The 23,438-nt window shown below is 44.5% G+C and overlaps 3 protein-coding genes across 5 annotated transcripts; 2 read left to right on the forward strand and 1 right to left on the reverse strand.

The window, feature by feature from the left end:
• Window positions 1-1,240: 1,240 nt before the first annotated feature.
• Window positions 1,241-2,542, forward strand: LOC100824257. Its single transcript, XM_010231835.1, has 4 exons — window positions 1,241-1,538; window positions 1,734-1,870; window positions 2,019-2,047; window positions 2,161-2,542. Exons 1-4 carry the CDS (start codon window positions 1,241-1,243, stop codon window positions 2,540-2,542), a joined length of 846 nt encoding a protein of 281 aa, XP_010230137.1.
• A 6,955-nt stretch (window positions 2,543-9,497) lies between these two features.
• On the forward strand, window positions 9,498-11,781 carry LOC112270015 (AT-rich binding protein). 2 transcript variants are annotated; one of them, XM_024457623.1, is made up of 3 exons: window positions 9,498-10,896; window positions 11,006-11,088; window positions 11,741-11,781. In XM_024457623.1, the coding sequence occupies exons 1-2, from the start codon at window positions 9,557-9,559 to the stop codon at window positions 11,052-11,054; spliced, it is 1,389 nt and encodes a 462-aa protein (XP_024313391.1). In that variant the 5' UTR covers window positions 9,498-9,556; the 3' UTR covers window positions 11,055-11,088; window positions 11,741-11,781. The 2 variants fall into 2 exon arrangements, with proteins under 2 accessions (XP_024313391.1, XP_024313390.1); XM_024457622.1 differs by lacking the exon at window positions 11,741-11,781 and having other exon boundaries at window positions 11,006-11,301.
• Window positions 11,782-12,780: 999 nt separating this feature from the next.
• LOC100839330 (3-oxoacyl-[acyl-carrier-protein] synthase II, chloroplastic) lies at window positions 12,781-21,706 on the reverse strand. Of its 2 annotated transcripts, none has more exons than XM_024457305.1 (13): window positions 21,084-21,706; window positions 20,237-20,442; window positions 19,928-20,131; window positions 19,715-19,825; window positions 19,533-19,628; window positions 19,414-19,459; window positions 19,214-19,293; window positions 18,921-18,989; window positions 18,735-18,819; window positions 18,474-18,628; window positions 18,307-18,387; window positions 13,874-13,933; window positions 12,781-13,371 (listed from the first exon to the last, which is right to left on the reverse strand). In XM_024457305.1, the coding sequence occupies exons 1-13, from the start codon at window positions 21,232-21,234 to the stop codon at window positions 13,255-13,257; spliced, it is 1,461 nt and encodes a 486-aa protein (XP_024313073.1). In that variant the 5' UTR covers window positions 21,235-21,706; the 3' UTR covers window positions 12,781-13,254. The 2 variants fall into 2 exon arrangements, with proteins under 2 accessions (XP_024313073.1, XP_003557750.1); XM_003557702.4 differs by having other exon boundaries at window positions 21,069-21,705.
• Window positions 21,707-23,438: the final 1,732 nt, after the last annotated feature.

Genomic DNA, 23,438 nt, shown 5'->3' on the forward strand with positions numbered 1-23,438 from the left:
GATCGCCCGACGCGGCGACGCCCATCACCGGAGGGCGGAGGCGCCAAGCTATTTGCCAGGCGCCGGCTGCTCACGTTGTCCCCAATTTCTTCCGTCAGTTGTCCCCAAATCAAGGTTATCGGTTGTCATCAATCTATTTTACAGATTTCTTTTCTTGTCTGCAGAATCTATTAGATGGTCATTTATAGTAAATGTTTTATTTATTTGGCAGGGAGATAATGGACAGATTTTTGAAAAGAAATTCTGGAGTGCCTGAACTAATTGACTTAAACAAGCTTCCGAGAGATCCAAGTAAAAGGAAGAGGATGTCAGATTATCACCCCAATCAGCAGGAAGAGATAAGGAGGAAGTACTTATGTTGGGGACCTTTTCAGCCTCGTGATTGTGAGTTTGCATATACCCCATTTGGGAAAAATAAGAAGATGAGGCGCTTCAATCCAGATTGGTATGAGAAGTATGCTAATTGGCTAGAGTACGACCCCAATGAGAAAAAAGCCTTTTGTTTTTGCTGCTATTTGTTTAGGGACAGCATCAAAGAGAATCACCATGGTCATGATGCATTTGTAGTAGATGGGTTCAACTCATGGAATAAGACAGAGCGATTGGTGACTCATATTGGTGACCGTAATAGTTTTCATAACAGGGCACTCAAAGGTTGTGAGGATCTAATGAAAAAGGATCAGTCAATCCCTGCAGCCTTGCATAAACAGAGCCAAATTGAGAAAAATGAGCATCTCATTCGTTTAAATGCTGCAATTATGTTTCCCGGTACTTGCTGCATCAGGGACAGCCTTTTCGTGGACATGATGAATCAAAGGAGTCTGAAAATAAAGGAAATTATCGAGAGATGATGGATTATACTATCAAACATAATGATGTTATTGCCAAGGCATTTAAGAATGCTCCACATAATAATCAAATGTTGTCTCCATCAATTCAAAAAGATATTACAGAGTGCTTTGCAAGAAAAATATTGGACATTATAAGGGAAGAAATTGGCAATGGTGGTGTGTTCAGCTTGTCGGTTGATGAGTGTCGAGATGTTTCGGACAAAGAAAAAATGGCAACGGTTCTTCGATATGTCAATAAAAATGGAGTATTAAATGAAAGTTTCGTTGGTGTTGCTCATGTAGAGGAGACAACAGCCTCTTATCTCAAGTCTTCCATTGATTTTATACTTGCGAAATTTGGTTTGAGTCTAAACCAAGTGAGAGGCCAAGGTTATGATGGCGCAAGTAACATGTCAGGTGAATTTAATGGTTTGAAAGCTAAAATTTTGAGAGAGAACAGCTCTGCATATTATACACATTGTTTTGCTCATAAGCTTAACCTGGCTGTTGTGGCCATTGCAAAGGAAAAAATTGATGTTGGGAATTTCTTTGATATGATATCACTTTTGTTGATTGTGGTTGGTTCATCTTGCAAAAGAAAGGACATACTTCGAGAGAGTCACCAAGAAGAAGTGAGGAAAGCAATTGGAAGTGGAGAGATTGCTACAGGAACCGGACTGAACCAAGAACTTGCTCTTCAAAGACCAGGTGACACTCGATGGAACTCTCATTATAAAACATTGGTGGGCTTGTCAAAGATGTTTCCTTCAGTTGTTAAAGTTCTAGAATATGTTCAGGAAGATGGCACCGATGGAATTAAGAGACGGCAAACTAATGGCCTATTAAAATATTTTCAGTCATTTGAATTTGTATTCTGTTTACATATGATGATGATGATTTTAGCTTTGACAAATGGGCTGTCAAAAACATTACAGAGAAAGGACAAAGACATTTTAAATGCAGTTTCAGATGTGGAATCCACCAAGCGAGAGTTGGAAAAGCTTAGAACTGATGAGGGCTGGGATTCTCTTTTGAACAAGGTATACTGCTTTTGCAATAAGCATGACATTTCCGTGTTGGACATGGAAAAAGAATATGTGAATCCAAGCAAGCCAAGACAAAAGACTGGCATTAACAATGAGCATCACTTTCGTATAGATTGTTACTTTGCTGTTTTGGATCTATTAGGAAAAGAGTTCCATGATAGATTCAATGAGGTGAATTCCGACTTGTTTATATACATATCTACTTTGAGCCCGAGTGATTTATTTAGCTGTTTTGACAAGGAGAAGTTGATGAAATTAGCGACATTTTACCCAAATGATTTTAGTGACGTGGATATGGTGACTCTTGAGCATGAACTGGACCTGTACATAGATAATGTACTCCATGATACACGGTTTGCTATCTTGGAAAGCATAGTTGATTTAGCTAAACTGATGGTGGATACAAGGAAGCATCTTTCCTATTATTTGGTCTACAGGGCTTTGAAACTAGCACTTACTCTTCCTGTTGCCACTGCAACCGTCGAGAGATGTTTTTCAGCTATGAAGATTGTGAAGAATGCTTTGCGGAACAAAATTGGGGATGACTATATGAGCCATAACCTGATTTGCTTTGTAGAAAAGGGTATGCTAGACACAATCACCAATGAAGTGATAGTCGATGAATTCCACAAGATGAAAAATCGTCGTGGGAAGAATGCAGTGTAATGTAGCTTATTCCCTTTCTTTGTTTACTGTCATTAGTAATCTGTTTACATAGCTAGTACTATTTAACTCATATTTTCTCTCCACGGGTAACACTATTACTTGGGAAGCAACTGCAATTTGTCTCTAGTCCGCATTAATTTACAGGATGTCATATTATGCTATCTCAGTGTCATTTTTCTCACTTGTCAATAAAGGTTAGTTCACTTCAGTGATAGTCTGTCTAGACTTTGTGTTATATTTAGGCATTTAATACTACATTAGCATGATTTCCCTAAACATGGGTGCCCCCACTCGATTTTTGTCCTACGTCCGCCCCTGAGGCGGCCCACAGTCTTTTCTTTCTGTACATGGTTTTGTTCTATCTGTCCGCCATTTCTGAACAAACGCGTTCCACCTGTCTTCAAATGTGTCTTCTGAAGTGGTGTAGTATAAAAGAGACCGGAACTCTTTTCTTGATTTGAAACTAAGGTGCTTCTTCATGTTTTTCTCTATGTGCCAAGAACATAGACGGTGCCATACGCCTGTGAGGACGGCCCTAATAGCCCTGATCATAGAAGCGTCACCATCAGTGATCACAGCCTTCGGTTTCTTCTGACACATGGCTCTCAAGAATGTTTGGAGCAGCCATACGTAAGTTTCTTCAGTCTCGTCTGAAACGATGGCGCACCCAAAAACTGTGGTCTTACGGTGATTGTCCAGACCAACAAAGGGAATGAATGGCATGCCATACTGGTTCATCTTGTAGGTATTGTCAAACACGACGACGTTGCCGAAATCCTGATAGTCCTGACGTGACTGCGAATCACACGAGAACATGCTTCGCAGACGTCCCATCTCATCTACCTGGTACTCAAAAAAAAATCAGGATCATTGTCCCTCCTGGTGAGCATAATGCCGAGTGAGGTGGACGCGTCACCCTTCTTAATCAGCTTTCTCTTCTCTCTGGCACACATTATACATGTCCCGTCTCACGAATCCCACTTCGCTGTATTTGCTTATGAAGCTACTCATGATCATGTGCTTTCTGACCCCAGCAGCTCCCAATGCTAAAACTTCTGCTTTCTGAAAATCTTTGATTTTCCTATGCAACCGAAGAAATGGGACTTCATCCGCTTTGGCCAATATATGGTTGTGGAGGTCGTCGAACCTTGCAACAACCCAAACCCCACGCTGACGGTCGAGCTTCACAACGAGATGCGCTTTGCAGTTGCATCGAGATTCAGCCCTTAGCCTTTGCGAGCGGCCTCCCAGGTTGGCAAAGTACCTCTTATGACGTTTGCCTTCCCTCGAACAGACAAAACGCCTTAAGCGTACTTGTCCGAAAGCATTCTTGGTTCATTTCACCTTGTCTCTTCTTATGCTGAATCCATTTTCTTTAGCATAGTTGTTGTAAAAACTGTAAGCAGCATCTTCCGAATAAAAAAACATCTCCATTATCTGACGGTATCTACCACGCCGATCCTCGTCAAGTTCAATGTTCATATTAAAATTGCAGTCTCCCGCTTCTTCATCCTGAAGATGGTCTTGCAACTACACAATGTGAAATACATATATAAGTCTCAATATCATTTCATCATGTAACAGATGATCAACGTACCACACTCGTGCATGCCGAGTAGGACCCCGTAATAACCTCCGATTCTTCAGGGTCTTCTTCATGCCCCATGTCAATGTCCGAATCCCCAATGTATTCATATTCATCGCCGGAACCCATCATGGACTGTGAAAAGAAATGAAACCATACGTGTCATAACTTGGCGTCACGTTCCTTGTATTTTTCATCGCTTCAGGTATGAATAGGAAACGAGGTATACAGCTTACATCGCTCATGTAGTCCGAATCAGCAGGATCGGCCTGCTCATGATCAACACCTAATTCGTGCTCAAGCCTCACGTTTCCATCGTCGGTTCCTTCGCCACCAGAGGGCCCGTTCCTAGGACTAGACGACGTAGATTCATTATCCGAACTAGAATCCCCGCCCGCGTATCTGTTGTCATCCTCCATACCTCAGCACTGCACAACCACATGAACTTGCGATGTTATTGATAATGAAAAAGCCAGAATGTATAGGTGGCTACCTGGGTGGCGAAGCTAAACTATAGCGCTAGCTAGGCTAACCTACATGAGGTTGGCGTGGACGCCAATAGCATGAAAGCACGGCATTACCTTCAGACGAACGGAGGAGGCGGGAACCACGACAGGGTTGGTCGAACGAGACCACTCCGTCGATATATGTGTTCGGCCGCCGGAGTTTTCACGGAGATCTGTGTAAAAGGATGGCGAGGTGGCGTCGGGTCTCTTCCGCCGGACAGAATCGCAGATGGGGGCCGCCGCATGATTTTGTTTTGGAAACCGCCAGCCGAGAATGTATCGCGTGCGCGATTCGTGGCGTTGATCCGGCCGTTTCTGTTTTTTTTTCATTTCCTTTTCTTTTCTTTTTCCTATTTACATTTGCGGGCGGGTTACCTCGACGCCATAGACGAATACGTACGCGACTACGGCGTTATACAAGGCTTGGATATGGGCTTACGGCGGGCTATACCTACAGGGGCCTGACTTAAGTCACGGGACCCTGGAAACCCGATGACTTACGCCGGGGGGGGGGGGGGGGTCGTATCGAATTACGCCTCATCACTTTATTCTAAATAAGTCGGAATCATGCATACTCTAGATCAATGCACAAAATTTGAGTGGGTAATTCATGTGGGATCCCTACCATTAATTCTCTGAGCGAAAACAACAACACTATAGCCTTATCCCCCTCTGCTCGACTCGGTGCAATGGAACCCTAGACACCGATAGGATCTCCTCCCAACCAATCCCCCGCCTTCGCCGGAGGATGCCACAGTGCAAAGCCCGCACAGCAAATGGTGGTGGTGGGGCAGGCTCTTCTCGGTGCTGGTGTGGCCTGGCCTCACCAGCGACAACCAGACTTCCTATGGCCGTTGTGTGATGGATTGTGGCACGTGCTCTACGTGGATCCCGGCCCGGCCGGCTGTCCACACGGCAGGCGAGGTGGGCTGTACGACTGCAGATCTGGCAAGCGGTGGCTGTGCGGATGCGGTGAGCGACAACCTGCGTGGTTGTGGTGGGTTTTGGGTGGTGGACCTGGATTCTGCGGCTGTGACGTTTTTATTTATTTTAAACCATCTTTATCGAGTGTGGTGGATATACCGTCTTCTATCGTTTCGTTATTTTTTTTACCGAGAGTCTCTCTTTATGGAGTGTTGCAAAGGAAACACTCGCGGCAAATGATCTTTTATTAACCAAATCGAGTGTATTTTGCAGAGTGTTAGGCACGGTGAAGCGAGTGTTTTGGGCCCTCTCGGCAAGATTGCAAGTGGATCAGTTGCGCCTATAACCTAACAAACCTACGTGTGTACAATACGTACGCACGTACGAGAGCCTAGCTACTAGCAACATGATGTGTAGTAACCCTAGCTAGGTTGTACAGAGATGCTTCCGTAGAGATAACTAGCTAGCTACTAGCCTATAGGATGTTACGTCCATCCCTGCAAGCAAATTAATGGCCGTGCGTGGCAGCAAAATAAATGCATGATTGCTTAATTTCTGTATATGTAACTCTTTGATCGCATGCCCTAGCTACCGCACATAAACCCTGTTCCAGGACGGCATTCCCTTCCCCATGGTCAAAGGACGACACTCTAGGTACGTAGGATCGATATAGGTTTGAAGCTAGGAGGAGAGGCACATCTCAAAGCGTCAATGGATGGAGATGTTTCATATATGTGCCTCTGTACACGGGGATGGGGATCATTATTTTAGTTCATTCCGCACGCGTGCACCATGACAAGAGAAGGAAGCATGGTCATGCATGTGATGTGATATATTCTGATTGTAATATGAAATGTGTTTTATTTCGTCGACTTATGCGTTGCATGACTCTTTTTATTTGCACTCTGTTTTATGGAGACTTAGTAAGAGAAATTTTAAGACGCTATGTTATTAAACCTTACTATATGAGAACAAGATTAAAGTTTAACCTGCTGACTGGCCGTAAGCTTTGTCATATCATTTTTAATTAATACAATAGTTAGCATTTATAATAAATTGGTTATAAGAATACACTATTTTATTAGGCTCACATTACAGTCTCACAAAGTGGCTAGTGACTACTACTCTAACTTTTCTTCTTTTTCATCTTCTCTTTCCTCCAACTAAACACCAATATAGTATTTAAATTCTTCTGACCAGCCTATAGCCCATTGTTATTCCTGCTCTGAGGTCACGTAGTACATGATCAGCAGGACATGCGCGGTGAGCTAGCTAGCTCTATACATTTACAGTACTAGCTAGAAAGCCAGGCCGTAGGATCATTCAAGCTGGCAGCTGAGGCGGTCGACAGTGGGCCCCGGTCTGCATACACTCACACAGGATCAGATGGGCAAGCTTTGAATGATCCGCGCCGGAAAGTGATTGAAACAAACTTAACCGCCTTCTCATTCACCAATGTCGTGTCGTTGCGTGGATATACTGTAGGCACCCGATAAACATCATCACGTGCGGAAGCCGAAAATGTTTTATCATGTATGTGGCCGGGCAGCCCATCTCCATTCAGTTTTGGATCATCCAACGAATTAATGATCTTTTACAATCGGTACACGCCAGTTTCCTTTCGGCCCTTTAGACAGACGACAGTGCTTTACTCTAGTTTCTTGTATTCCTACCGAAATTAGCTAGCTTTATGCATGTGGTCTCAGACAGAGAGAGAGAGAGAGCGATCCGTACATAGGCAATCATTCTATGAGCGAGTAGGGCACAATCAGGGATGGGGAGGACTGCACTTGACGGCTAGACGACTGCCATTGATCATCTATGTATATTCAATGTTCCAAGTTCTCTGTGAAGCTGAATCGATCGGTCCATGCATGACAGAATCGAAGAAATCATGCACATCTATCTGCGTAGACCACCTGCTTATCCTTATGTGGTTGATTGATGAATCTTATCGCTTTTCGAGTCAGTTGTAGTGATCGAGTGCGCGCAGCTGAATAAAAGAGTTTGCCATATTTGAAAAATCGACCAGCATGCATATTTTTTGTATGCATGTGCCTGTATAGTCGTACATGCTTTGCATCCATGTGCAAGTCTTATTTCGTAGCTACTGTATATTCTGCTAGCTATTTTGACTGAAATTTCCATTTGCATGTTTCTACAACTTCCACCAATGAAGCAATGCACACAAGTTGGGTTGGTACATACTCTCTCCGTTTCTAAAAAAAGCAGTTCTATATATGTTTGTCCTAAGTCAAATGAGTACCCTATGAAAATATATATAACAACAGATTTAATAAAACGAATTAATTTGGGATTCTGAATGTTGGCGGATTTTTCTATAAACTAAAACTAGGAGTTTTAAATTGGTGTTGAATGTACATCCCAGCTTTCCAGCATTGGACTGATCCCAGATTCGGCTCATTTTAGTTTTGACTCTTTATCTTTGTCTAAGAATTTGAGTAAATTTCAGAAAACCACGCTAGTGTGCCGCCAAGATTTCAAAAGAAAAAAACGAGCAGTTTTTTTCCAGTCGCCCACATGTTGTGCGGCCAGTTTTTTAACCTAACCGAAATCTCTTGGTTTAGGCCATTTGAGAGCCAATCCGACAATATCAGCCAACATGCAAGTGTCACTTGGCTTTTCACCCCACCTACTTGTTACGTAGGATTCTAACAGGTTTCCGCCCGATCCAAAATGTAGGACAGGGCCAAAGACGTTGTGGAATACGTGCGGGGTGCGATACAAGTTCGGGCGGCTGGTGCCGGAGTATTGGTTGGTAGTGATGTTCGAGGCGCTCAGGAACTCCAAGGTGGTGAAGTTGTAGTGCCAAATAGCGTGCTCCCACCGTGCCAATCGCTCGACGTGCGAAGGTTTTGGTTGGGCTACTCCTTGAGGTTCCCGTATTTGGTCAGGCTCCTCTTGATATACCCGAATTTGGTCGGGCTCCTCCTTCAGATCCCCGAATTTGGTCGGGGTCCTCCGTGTGCTGTGCAATGGGTCGGGAGAAGGGAGCGGATGATGCTGGCCTGGAAGGATCGGAGTCGTCGTTGGCGGTTCTAGTGAGGCAGAGGAGCATGGCTCGGCGGGCAGGAAACTAGATGAGAAGGCCATTGTAGATGCGTGAGCGGCAGATTCAAGGGCCTACAGGCATGTGGTTGCAGAGAGAGGCGGTAAGTCTAGTGCGCTGGCGTTGGTTAGTTGGTTGCAGAGCTGCAAGTTTGTGACTCTCGGGGTACCCATTGACTCTTCTTAGTTCAACCAAATGAACTAAAGTTTCAAAATGACACAACTTTTTGAAAAACTAGTTCATTTGGTTGAACTAAGGAGAGTCACAAACTTGCAGCTCTAGTTGGTTGGTTGGTGAAATCAGGTCAAGGTGTAGATGGAAGGGTTAGGATGAACCGGTTAAGAATCATACATGGACAAGTGCTTGGGAGAAAATAACCACATGGCACCTTACATGTGGACCCATATTGTCGGATTCGGTCAAATGGTCAAAACCGAAACATGTGGGCTAGGCGAAAAAACTTACGACACAACATTTGCATGGCTGGAAAAACCTGCTCGGTTCTGTCCTGTTGACACCCTAGCCACAATTCTAGTGTGGTTTTCTGAAGTTTACCCACATAATTAAATTTTGAAATATTGACCTTGAATATATATGCCAAGACATTTTATATGTTTATCCCTGAGATGTGGGGGAGACTTTCAGACTTGAGCAAGAGTCAATGTTATTCAAGTACCAAAAAGATGACCCACGGTTGTGTGCTGCGTGTTCTAGCTACACTATCTGCCAACCTACCTACCATAAGAAGACCATATGGCATGCATTGCCAAAAGGATAACATGGCATCCTAACAAACTATATATATGCTTTTGTAGTACCACCCTATTTATATCACCCCCATCACCCTCCCTTGCACGCCCTACCTCCCCATACACCTCGTGTTCCCTTAGCGAGAAAGAGAATCTGAGTAGCTAGAAAGAGAAAGAGAAATGAGGAACCACAAGCTAGTTCCTACCGTTTCGTCCTCTTCAAAGAACAACACCAAACAAGAAGAGCCACACCTCTCAGGGGCATACATTAGGAGCCTTGTGAAGCAGCTTAGCTCCTCATCTACAGCGAGATCCAAAGACCACCACCACTACAGCACCATGGGCACCAAACCACACGGCCAACCACAGGAGGAAGAGCAGCAAGCTGCAGCTGCCCAAACAACACCAGTAGAGCAGCAGCAGCAGCAGCCACACAAGAAGCAGGTGAGGAGGAGGCTGCACACAAGCAGGCCATACCAGGAGAGGCTACTCAACATGGCAGAGGCCAGGAGAGAGATCGTCACGGCTCTCAAGATCCACAGGGCCTCCATGAGACAAGCCAAAGAGCAGCAGCAGCAGCAACAGCTGCTGCAGTTGCAACAGCAGCAAGAGGTTCATCATCATCAGGTAGTGCAAGAGCAAAGCCAAACGGGAAGCAGGGTAGCCTGTACACCCATGACCATGAGCCCCTACGCTTCCTTCTCGGATTACTTGTACAACTCCTCCCCGTTCTCACACCTCACAGCAACCACCAGCAGCAGCAGCACCGGTAGCTATTTCTCACCGCTACAGCTCCCTTATCACAGCAGTACACCAGCCGTTGCACCCATGCAGCAGGCCGATGCTTTGGATCACTTGATGCTTCCCCTCCCTACGCAGCCATTAGGACTCAACCTTAGCTTCCAGGGCTTCACTAGCAGTAGTGTTAATGTTGGCGGTGTAGTGGACGTCGACGATGCCTGCAAGAACGACATCACGGCCTGCAGCTCCTTGGATCCAATAACGCCGTTGCTCCAGCCGTCGCCTGCTTCCTCCTACTCGGTCTACTCTTCCCCGTCGGCTACGATGGCCGGCAGCAACGACTACATGTCTTCGTCCGGCGCCGTCACCGCGGATCAGAACAGCAGTTCGCTTGCGGCTGCGGCTGCCGTTGCGAGCGAGGCGTCCGGCCAGCTGCAGCTGCACCGGGCGCTGGACGACGAGGAGATGGCGGCGATCTACTCCATCGGGGAGCAGCACGACATCGAGTGGAGCGACACCATGAACCTCGTCACCTCCGCGTGGTGGAGCAAGCTCCAGGACAGCGTCGGTATTCAAGGTAGTACCGCGGTGGCGCAGCAGCAGGCGGCCGCCGTAGAGACGATGGAGGACGCGTCCAAGCAGTACAGGCAGGGGGACTGTTTTGGAGATATCCTCGGCCATCATCAGGGCACCATGGGAGGAAGCGGTTCTGACGTCGTCCTGGCGGGGGTGCATCATCTGGGTGACTACTACGGTACTGAAGACGTCTCCTGGCCGCGGTAAGTAATTAGGCAAATGTTATACGGGACTGCTATACCCAAATTAGGTATGGTGCAAAGTTTTTCTAATGGGGAATATTTGTATATCTCTGTCTTTTTTTATTTGCAGTATGGACATAGGAGAGATCGAAGGATGGGATGCGGAGTGGTTCTCATGACATGTCGTCTTCTATCATACGGCCCGGGAGTCCGGTAGAGCATGCAGTACTCATTAATTAGTGGAAGTTTTGAGCGAGAATTGATCCCTTTTGCTATACATGCATCTCACTGTACCTTGAATAATTAATCAAAACACTACCTTGAATAATCAAGGTATAGTACTAGTATCTCATAAGTGCAGTACTTTCTCCATTCATAAATACTTGTCGTGAACGAGTATTTAGGAACGGAGAGAGTACTGCTTAGATTGCCAGCACTTCTTTGCATGCAAAATGCTTCTTTTCTGCACGTTTACCGTATAAGTTATGTTGATAGGAAAGTAAAAAAGAAATATAGGTAAATTATGTACAAAGGCCAAATTAAGGGCTCACCACACGAAGAGCTTAGACTCCGCTAGCTGGGTGATATGCTCGGCATATCCATAGGCCGTTCGAAACAATAAACAATATTTATTTTAATTTCGATATCTATTAATCGGCAAATTTCGCAATGACTACGATGCAAAGACTACTTCTAGCAGCGGCCAAAATATTCTTAACTAACAAGCTAGTATAACCTATATATACATGTTAACGTACAAAAACAACTCTAGGCAGTACACAAATTCGCTTAGAACAAACTCTATCTTAAGTTCATTCGGAGAACTTACAAGGTGTTTTGTCGGTGTCGTCGAACACATGAGCAGGCTTGATGCAAGGCAGTGCGTTCCTGAAGTCCAAAAGCAGCGCAGTCGACTGATCGAAGTCGGTACATGCAGAAAGCGGGCGTGGAAATATAATTGTACTGTCCAGAAACTCACCAAAGTTTATGTCCTAAACTTGGCATGGGTGTTTACATTGATTTAATCTTCCTTGTGGTGAAACCACTTCGCCCAGATTCAGATCCTAAACTTGACATTGTTGCTCACGTTGATTTAATCAGCGCTATTCTTCATATCTCTCAAGATTTGTGATGTGTTTAAAAAAAAAATAAGGCCCTACGCCCTAGCGCCCTGCCAGTATAGAGAGCCACGGGAAACTAGATGAGGAGAGAGGGAGGGGTCGGTGGTGAAACGTCACAACACAGCATGATATTTTTAAGGAAAAGTCGATTTAAGGAATCACTGTACAAAGGGATGAAAGATTGATCCCGAGACCGAGAGAAGCAGGGGAGGAGCAAAATAAAGCAAAAGAAGAGCAACGAAGAGGAGCCTAGCCTCCTAGACCTGCCGAACACGCCCGGATCCTACCTTAGATACTCCTCCTAAACCAAATAGGCAACCTGCAGGCCTGCAATACCGCACCATTAAACATCCTCTTGTTGCGCTCCTTCCATATCTCCCACCAGGTGTAGATGGGCCGATCGTTGAGATTCTTCTTAGCACGTTTAGGGACTGCCCTGGACGATGCCATCCCAAAGCTCACTAATGGAGCCAGATGTCGGGAGCCCGGCATGATTTGGTACGTTTACCATTTGATGATTTACCAATTTTTTCCTGCGTTCATATCTATATTCCCACATCAGCAAATTATAAAACATGTTCCAACGCAATGCCTAGACCTAGTGACAGTAAGGGCAAGTTGCCGTCAAGTGCCAGTCTACGGCGATCACAAGATGCTGCAGCTTCGTCGCTAGGAGACTCGGTAGCTTTTAACATCTCGTAAGCAGTTTTCAGTTTGACACCTGCGTAAATCGACAGGCTGATGTGCTATTTGCAGCAATGCGAACCGACACCAATTAGGAATCAACATAATGCAAAACAAGGTACACCGAATTAGGAGTCAAAATAGCAACTCGCAGCTGCTTATTACAGTTATTTGCACATCGATGGAGTACAAACTCGCAGCTCCTGGGCAAAACGAGCGCAACGAGGCAGTTTTGTAAGGAAGCGCTGTATTTGTCCGGTAAACACACCGGCCCAGTAATGTTCCTATACGATATAATCCAATAACATCTGGTACAAAAATAGGATGGACCAAAGCGCACCTGCAACATCTGGATCAACTTCTGAATAGACACCCTTGCATGGGATTTTTTTTGTTCTTCCTTTTGCAATACAAAATAACTCAATTGCTATGTCTGCTTGGCTATGTGGCAATATATTCTATCAAGGTTGGATTCCCATATTAAATTTGTGTCTCAAGAAATGTTGTTGAGTTCAGTTGACAAAGTCCCAGTCCCGTGATGCAATCCTACCATAAGGTAGCACATCAATCGTGATCACTTGAAGGGTGCAAATAGAATTGAAGAATTGTGCCCGCCGAATCCAAATGAATTTGACAGCGCCACCTTCACATCACATCTCTCCTTTTGTGATCCCACCAGTAAGCTGACATCCTGCAAGAATATTGAAATCTTCTGCATATTAGATGAATTCAAATATTGCAAAAAGATCATACCCACCCAAAAAGATGGAACTCCCTGTTTAAAATAGCAGCTATTCCCTCGGATCCTAAATTCTTGTCGTGGTTTTAGTTCAAATTTGTACTAATTTCCTTATCATGCCTGGGTTTATTTTTATTTTTATGTTGAACAAATATCTACAACAGTATATTGATACAAATAAAAAGATAATACTTGTGACCAAGACCGTAAATTTAGAAACCCCTTTGGAGTAGCACATTGGAGCAAAACAATCCTATCTGTTCAAAGAAACACTGCACATTAGATTCGCTAGGTTTGTTGTTTCGTTTCAAACTTCTTCAGTGATAGCCTGAGGGAAAAAACATAACCTGGCATAACTATTTTTTTTTTGGTAGCAGCATTGCCTCAATTTAGTGAGAAGAGATTTGTAACTCATTCAAGAGAAGCGAAATATTGTGTATCAAACGAAAATTACCATATTTTTCTCCGGGTTGTCTAAATTGATATTTGGATGGATCCAACCTGTCCTTATAGCCTGCATAGACACGAGGAAATAGAATATCATGAGGAAGACAATCATGATGAGTTCAGTCTAATGTTATCATTTGCATCAAAACAAATGGTATGCATCAAAACAAACAGTAGATCCTCCATCCTAGGCTCCAAGCAACTGCCAGGAACAGAGATGACATGTAAGCGCTGGTGTCACCTGACACCAATGCTACTGAGCATTTCAACTGGGAGTATATATGCTATAATATGCTGGTGAACCCAACCAAAACATACAGATGAACCCAGCCCAGCTTCACAAGCCCACAATCTTGGGCTCTCAGCTCAACTACAACCGTAACACTAACAGGCCAACAGTCAGCCCCACTAGGACCTACAGCTCACAAGGCTACAACACGATTCAGCCAATTGGCGGCTCTGTGGCTTCTCGCATCCCTCCTATAAATGGAACGGTGGCAGTAAGTGCACCCCAATTCTCTACTGCGGCAGCACCAAAAAATCTCAAAATATCTCCCTCACTCACCCCCTCTTTGCATATTTTTCTTATTTATGTCTTATAAAGTCATATTCGTAAGGTGAGATGGTGTGAGGTTATACCAGTACAATAGTTAGTTCGTTCAAATATTGCCATAGTGGCATAGTCCCATAGTCGGCGTAGTGGCTGACACCGGTGGCTATTTTTCCTGGTTTCGTCCCTGGCAGCTGCTCTCTCAACTCTGAAGTTGGTAGTAGCACAACAAGAAATTACGACATGTTGCAGGTTATCAATCCAAGAATCTGCAGACCTTGGAATGAATAAAAGGTGGATGCTACTTGATGCCTCTTTGTAAAATATGTCTAGCAACTGTCCATATTGAGATTGATAAATGGCCATAACTTCAGGTAAAAAAACTCTCTTGATTTTCATAAGGCCCAGTATGGCTTGGCACAGTCATCCTTGCAGCTGGAGGGAGACATCAAATTGTCCCGGGAGCTAGAGGCAGACATCAGGGAGCTTTGCCTTCGCCAACCAGAGTTAGGCAGATGACTAGGAGGAGTTCTGTGAGGGAGGGATCCTTGCACTCCAGCAAGCTTGCCACCATCTCAGTCTTAGTTGCCTTCCGCACTCTGCCACCTCCACAAAAGTTTGAGACTAGCTGAATTCAGATTAGTTTCCTTCTCCTTCCTCTGCTCAGACCTGCTTCTGTTCTCTTTCTCTCTGCTGCTTCTGCCTCTACTTGCTCTGCTGCCCTGTCTTCTACCAATCTCTTCCCAGCACCGTCTTTTTGCTTTGCTTCTGTGCTTCTTTTTCTACTCCCTCTTCTTGCTCCATGGCTCACTCTGTTGCTCCCTCTAGAGACATGGTAACTGGGAATGCTATTGTGCTACTATATCTCCTAACTACCAGCCATATGCTTCATAATTATTTATTAATTTCAAGCCATATGAGGCATGGTTCATGATTTTTATTTACATCATATAATCTAGTGTAGGCACCTAGGCATTCCTGGGTCTTGGGGTTGCCACAGCTTGCTAAAACGACCTGACAACCTTGACGGTGTCCTAAATCAAACGAGAGCTGTTGATTTCATTTGCTGTATTTTATTAATAATTGCCAAACATGATTATATGAACACTTTCAAATATAAATCCGATGCTTCTCACCTTTGTGACATAATCCATATACTGTTGAGCTGATTGTTGGACAGTTATTAATAAGTACGAAGCATGAATGCATGTCTAAGCTGCCTGATTTAAGAAATACCACTACAAATTTTGTTAAATACACAAGTAGGCGTCACACAAGTATTATGTACAGAAATTTGGAGAATGCCATTATGTCAAAACCTGGATGATAAATATATGTATTCTTCCTTTCACATCCTCCATACCCTACGGTAATTTCATAAACCCAGCAATGGATCTGGGGAAGAAATCCCCAAGTTTGGAGTGGATGCCTCTTCTCCACCTCCACGTCCACAGCCAAGCTGGGATGCTCCTTGACCTCGTCCACCTCCGTCTCCCTAAACACTAAACCTCTAGGACACAGTGCCTCAAAAGTCACAGTACTTGACCTCCAAGGCAAGGTCAACGCGACCAAGGGTGTCAGGGTTGTTGGAGTTGCAGGGCGAGCTCGCCCCATTGGAGCTGGTAGTCAGTGCATGATTCAGTGGTGAGCCGCCAAGTGGGAGTGGAGGAGGTCGGTGATGGGTGGAGAGGGTGAGAAAGGAAGAATACAGGAGTATGTTACCCAGTTCTTCACATAACGAAATCCTTGACATTTCTGTGGCTAAATAACGGCTTATTTAAAAATCAAAACTACACTGGCATTTATGAAAAATGTCATACATCAGTACCATATACCTAAATTTCAGTGAAAATAAAAGGAGGGGGTAGTTAGATATTCTGTTAGTTTGAACTGTTTTTGCCCTCAGCATAAGGATTCTTAAGGGTAGAGTGGCATATGAACTCAGGGTGAGATAACGCTGCAAGATTATAAAGGCATTGTGCATACAGTTATTAATCTAGGCCCTGTTTGGATAGGCATAACTTGTGGCTTTTGATTTTTGGCTTGTATAAGGCTTTGCCTTTTTGGATTTTGACTGGATATTGTCACATGATGGTATAAGCCAAAACCCAAAGCCAAAAGCACAATCCATAGAATTCAAAGTTGGTGACACCAGTGAATCAGTGAATTATAATTAGAAATTAGCGCATATAAGAGCGTATTTAAATACTCCATTCCATAATTCTTGTCGAAATATTACATGTATCTAGACACTTTTTAGGAATAGAGACATCCATTCTTGGTCAAATTCGAGACAAGAATTATGGAACGGAAGGAGTAGAAAAGATGCCCAACTACGAAATTTTTTAAAAATTATCTATCATCACAACTCAGGGTGTGCAAAACCGAACCGGAACCGAAAACCGAACCGGGAAAAGCCAAAACCGAACCGAAATTCCGGTTTTGCCGGTTTTCGGTTTCGGTTCCGGTTTCCAAATCTGCTAACCGTTTCGCATTCGGTTTTTTCGGTTAGAAACCAAAAAACCCTTGGTTAACCGAACAAAAGCGAAAAATATTTTAATACTCCCTCCGTCCAACAAAAGATGTCTCAAATTTGTCAAATTTTGAATCTATCTAGACATGACTTAGTGTATAGGTACATTCAAATTTAGTCAAAGTTGAGACATCCTTTGTTGGACGGAGGGAGTATTTAATTTTGGCCTACCAGATGGCTTTGCCACCCGCGCGGGCCGCTCCTGCCGTTCAATGGACACCGACGACGCACGGACCTGGTATATTTATAGGCCTGGTAGAGCTTCATTTCTCCTTACCAAGCCGAGGTGGTACTAAATCTAATGCATGTGCGTTCTCTGTTCCTGCTTGTGTGGTTCCTGCTTGTGATTTGCACTTGGTTGGGCCGACAGGTAAATGAACAGGGCCTCGTAGCCGATAGCCGGTGGTCCGATGAGTTCTTCTATTTAGTTTTCGAGAATGGATCGATGGCCTGCCTGACACACTGCTCAGCACTTTGGCAGCAGTCGGTAGTACTAGTAGTATACTTCTACTTGTCGCAACAAAATAAAAGTAGTATGCTTCTTCTTTTTTGAGAAAAGTAGTACACTAGTACTACGCTTCTACTTCTTCCTTCTTGTACACATGAACAAAAAACTAGTACTGCTCTACTATAACAAAAGCAGAGCTACTGTTTACAAGTCTACAACATTTAATACTAAGTAGTCTGCCATTTGCAAGTGTACAACATTTATAACCATTTGGCAAGTGCTCAGCAAGGCCTAGGCAGCCGAATGACTAGATCAATTTTCAAGGCTATTAGTTGTGCAATTTGTGAACTGACTCAAAAAGGAACATAGATTGACGTCTGTAGGCTAATCGATGTTTCACATTATACAGTGAAAATTGAAAGACATGAAAAAAAAATTATGTGTTGCACAAAAAATCGCGTCAACTTTGGTTAATTTGGTTATAACCGAAACCGAACCGAAATTTATTGGTTATAACCGAACCGAACCGTATTTTTATATGAAACCAAATAAACCGAAGTATACAAACCGTATTAACCGAACCGAAAACCGAATGCACACCCTGAATTCACAACCATCACAAGCCTGGGTGCTAAAGGTGAGTAATTACACCTCTCTGTTAGAGCCATGTCGCAAAGGAAAGGAAAGCCAAGACCCCAATTCTAACAGGCCATGTAGGTTATCTTACTATAGCATGATCAACTGGCCATGACATCATCATATTGGATGAACATTTGGGCAAAAACGCGATAGTGCAGAAAATTTCAAGAAGCCCCATGGAAGTGCAAGATAGGAACAAAAACGACATTGCATAAATAATAGAATAAGAAAAGTAAACAACCGAAAGCAAAAGAACTAAGTAAAACATACTTGGATAGCAGCTACAGCTTCTATTCCGCCTGCAGCTCCTAGCAAGTGGCCAGTCATTGACTTTGTTGAGTTTACTCTTAGCTGCAACGTCAAAATGCGAATCATTTCCACAGCTTAGTTTACACACTGAAAGAGACGGAAAATATTTTTGAAATCAGGAGGTATGCCTGAGGATTCTCGCCAAAACAACGGACGAGAGCTTCAAATTCCTTTAAATCACCCATCTGTGTAGATGTAGCATGGGCATTTACATAGTTAATATCCTCCTTTGTTACTCCTGCATCAGCCAGTGCGTTTTCAACACAAAGAATAACCCCTTTCCCTGACATTACATAAACATATTTTTAGTAAAAAATGGCACAAAATATATTAGGGAAACACGGGAATGAAAGAACATATGGACCACAAGATTAAGGTATATTCTTCACCTTCAGGATGTGGTTCTGTCATATGATATGCATCGCACGTAAAGCTTCCTCCCAGAAATTCAGCATATATTTCTGCACCCCTTTGCTGCAGAATGAAAATTTATCTTACATTTGAAAAAAATCACCATGGAACAACTACACAAATGAAAACAAATTCACAAATCAAGGAAATTGCATTAAAGAAACCTTTGCATGCTCAAGTTCTTCCAGAAGAAGCACACCAGCCCCTTCTCCCATGACAAACCCATCACGGTCCTGTTGTGCAGAAAAATAGATAACACAGACTATTAGTACAGTAAGAGTCCTGCTGATTCCACACATGTGACTACTGCAGTCATCACCATCAGGTAAATGTGTGCACCAAGCCAGTAAAAATGCAAACAAATGTATCAATGATATAGACCTGTAATGTAGACACATATGAAGCAAATAACTGGCTAATAGGTAGTGATTTTGTTGAAAAATATGGGAGAACTAACCACGTCCCAAGGCCGAGAAGCTTTTGTTGGATCACTATTTCTTTGTGAAAGAGCTCTACAGGCCACAAAACCTCCCAACCCTGTATGTAACAGTTCAAATGATCAATGATACACGCATGAGAAAACAAGAGGTTCAGGTAAAAGAAAGCAATAAGCCAATAACTGTTTGGATGAAGATACTCAAATAAGAGGTGTCTTACCAATTGGGATAATTGGTGCATCAGAACCACCACACAGCATCAAGTCCTGTGTTTAGTATATGTTAGCAACTAGGATGTTTGTCAGTTTGCAGAAGATATCATGCAATGAAGTTACTTACAGTTTCCCCTCTTATGATATGATTGGCTGCATTAAGAATGCAGAAGTTACTAGTGGCACAAGCAGTAGAGATAGAGTAGTTTGGGCCCATCCAGCCCTGCATAGGTATACAATTTAAAATTATAAGAATTATTAACCAGTGGGAAATTAAAGAATAATGGAAGATCAGATCATATAAGGCACCAGATCCATCGCAAGTATTGCTGAACCCATGTTTGTAGTTGCAAAAGGTACGCAAAATGGGTTCATCTTCCTGTAAGAGACTCTCAATGCTTCAATTGCATCACTAAAAACCTGCTTAAAACAGCATCATAAGAAAGCTACACTAAATTGAAAGGTAACAGTGTGAACACTTTTCTTCTATGAGAAGTAAATAATAAACTGCAAGAACCAAACCTTCATGCCACCCATAGCAGATCCAATTAGAACCCCGCATCTCGATTTGTCCAACTCGTTCATAATATCTTCAGTGATGCCACCATTTTCCAATGCTTTCTTACCAGCAACTATCAAATATTGCATGAACTTATCCATTCTCTTAGCTAACTTTGGTGCAACCCAACCATCTGTAGAAAATGATTTAATTTCTCCTGCAATTCTCTGTATGGAAGAAAGCATGTCAAGCAGTGTAGTTGTAAAGGTATTTCTCAGCTACATTGCAAAATAAATGTCACATCCGCTATCATGAGTAGAATAACAAAATACCGTGGGATAGCTGGAGCAGTCGAATGCTTCTATCTCACTTATTCCGCTGATACCCTGTAGAAGGTTGTTGTAGAACTCATCCGGCTCATGGCCTAATGGAGTCACTACACCCATGCCAGTGACAACCACCCTCCGTTTTTTGGTATCAGACTTCTTGTTTTCCAGAGCTCCTCTCTCAGGATGCAAAGAAACAGCAATTGGGACTCCTGCAGTAAATAAGAACTATTTAGGCCATGGGCAACAAACTCAGATCAGCATATGTGATGGCCGATGAATAGACAGCAAACCAAAAGCTTATCACTTGGTTGTTTCTTTGAGCGACCAAATTTGACAAACAACATAGGATGGTTTATGCATACCCGCAATAAAACATAGCAAATGAATGGAAGTTGCTAACTGGCAATAATTCCAAAACATATGCTTCCCCACAAAAAATTCCAGTTTTCTTAAGTAGGATATCCAACAACAAATTTATATGCTTCAACTCTGATTAAAAAAATCCCAGGTTTTAAATATCCTTTTCATGATTGCATAATGGCAAAGTCACCTATTCACTTCCAAAGCATGCATGAACATACGGAATCATGGACATGACGGCAAGCCCGAGACATCACACAAATGCTAGACCAAGATTCGCACACTCCCCTGAAAGTCCAATGCGCACACGAGAGATGTGACGCCTGAGACCGTATAAATCCCGGACCTTTACGCCGCACCAAACACCCGGTGATACTACCTATGTGGTAAAACCCTGCTGGAATTTTACAGTTCACATCCGGGCGAGGAGCTAGAAGCCGTGAAAAAACATACAAGGAAACGGAAATGTCCTCACCAGAGCGCGCCCCACCTCGACGGCGAGCACCGAGGCGGCGGCGCGAGCCAAAAAGGCCGCCGCCGCCGCCATAGTTGCGCTGCTTCTCCTTCTCGTCTGCGCCGCAGGCCGCGGACAAGCAGGCGGCGACGATCCAGGTGCACAGCGGTGGCGCCACCGCCGCCATTGCTCACGAACTGGATCCTGACGGCGCGACGGCGATGCGAATCACCTGGATTCGCGGAAGGGGGAGGGCCGGCGCATCCACCAGCCACGAAGTTCGAGGAGACGGTGCAGGCAAGGACCGGGACCGGGCCTGGGGGGGGGTGAGCCCGCGCGAGATGTGCGCGGTGCGGGTGCGGGTGCGGGCGAGCAAGGCAGGTAGGAGCGGGGTAGGACGGGGGAGGCGGCGGCGGTCTTTAATAAGGGCGGCGGCGGCTTGGGCGCATCTGAGAGGTGGCGGACGGGGCGGAAGCGGCCATTGCAGGTGCTTGTGCGATGGGGGGGCTGGAAGCGGGCGAGTTTTTAATAGCTGACGCAATGAAGCCCCACAAACAAGACCCTTTGTGGATGGATGGATCTCAGGGGCGAGACTTTTTACCCCTCCTTTTTGTTTGTTGGAGTGGAAAGAATTCTGATTTGGCTGGTTGAGATTGTAAGATTTGGTGTGGGTATACGAATGACTATCATCAGAGGAGAAGGAGATTGAAATGGAGGTATGTCTGTCCTTAGGATTTTGATGAGGCCAAGGTAGGGCTCTGGATGCTCCCCTGCGATTTGCCTTGAGATGTGGCTTAGAATATACATGAGATTTTTTAATATATATATATATGAGAGAGATTTTTTTAGTGGTTATATGTGGGAGAGTTGAAAGTGAGAGATGGTGATGGGTCGAGACAGAAGGGTTACTGTGAGTGAGATGTCATTGGGACCTTAGTTTTGTCACTTGTGATTACTGATTGGAGTGTTTATTTCCAACCTTGATTTACAAAACAATGATTATAAGAGCTTTTGAGCAGGAAACCAGTCAATGGTCTTACGGGAAAACAAACATGGGAATTTACAATGATAGCTACAACATTAGTTCTTAAATACAACGACAAGAATTTATGAATGGAGGGAGTAATATCTAGAATATCAAATAAATATATTGTGAAGATAAATATGATGAAAAATTTAATAAACTAATTTACAGTGATAGATGTTGGTACACTTTTCTATAAGAGAAAATTACAATTTTTTTGTTCCTCAATTGGCAGAAAAAGTTTAGAAATGTTCCCTCAACTCAAAAATCATATACATTTGGTCTCTCAATTTGCGAACTGCATGCTTTCAGTCCCACTTCCGGTTTTGGGCGATTTTGATTGGTTTTGACTCCACGGGGCGCGGTTTTTCCTAAGAATTCTACATGTCAGATGCTACCGTGCATATTTGAGGTATCAAATGTATACAATTTTGAATTCAAGGACCATTTTTGGCAGGAACCTAATGCCATCGAGACATCCGACGTCGAAAATTCAGGGAAAAACCGCTCAACTTGGCATCAAAACCCTTAAAAATCCGGGAGAAGGACCTAAAGTATCTAGTTTTAGGATCGTTTTATGACTTATCTAATCTAGAACCTTTTCATTGTTTCCAAGAGTGTCCAAAAGTGGCCTCCTCCTCCGCCGTCCGTGCCAGCGGCGCCACCTCCTCCTTGACGTCGTCCTCCTCCTCATCTTCCTCCTTGACGGCGGCGGGCGGCGCCACGCTGAGGTCGACGCCCTCGCACCGGAGGTCATGCTCGGACGTGAACAAGGCGTCCCAGTATGAGGACACCGGTTGGTACATGTCCAGCTGGCGCTCCTCCGGTGTGAGCTGCGCTCGCCGCCGCATGATTTCGTGGAGGCGGGCCTGGCCGGTGAGCGGCGTCGGCAGTGCCGGAACCCTTTCCAGGCTCAAGTGCCACACGTGCGGCAGATGCACATCAGGCCATTTTGAACGGGCTCCCAGTATCCCTGGCCAAGTCGATGCTGACGTATCGTCGACCTGGCCGGCCGGAGCGTCCGGGCGGCGCAATGGTGAACCCCCGCGATGCTGACAGGAGGGAACCAATGGTGAACGTGCGATTCTAACGACACCGCGTGGTCGTTCTTCGTCTTCGGCGAAGTGGGGTGGGAAATGGGGACGGGGGCTGGTCCCCATTTAATATGACCGCGAAAGGAGGTGGTTGGGTCGCTGGCAGGTGGGGACAGGGAAGGCGAGGACGTTTGACCACGCGGACCAACCGGACCGCGCGGCACTTCTTCTCGCGTCCGTGGAGACGCAAACCCGCCCCAGATTTTGCCCCGAATGGGTCGACGCGGATCAGAATCCGGACCACCGCGCAAAATGGGTCGCCCCGCTGGGGAC

Source organism: Brachypodium distachyon, chromosome 1, assembly GCF_000005505.3.
Source record: "Brachypodium distachyon strain Bd21 chromosome 1, Brachypodium_distachyon_v3.0, whole genome shotgun sequence".
Lineage (NCBI taxonomy): Eukaryota > Viridiplantae > Streptophyta > Magnoliopsida > Poales > Poaceae > Brachypodium > Brachypodium distachyon.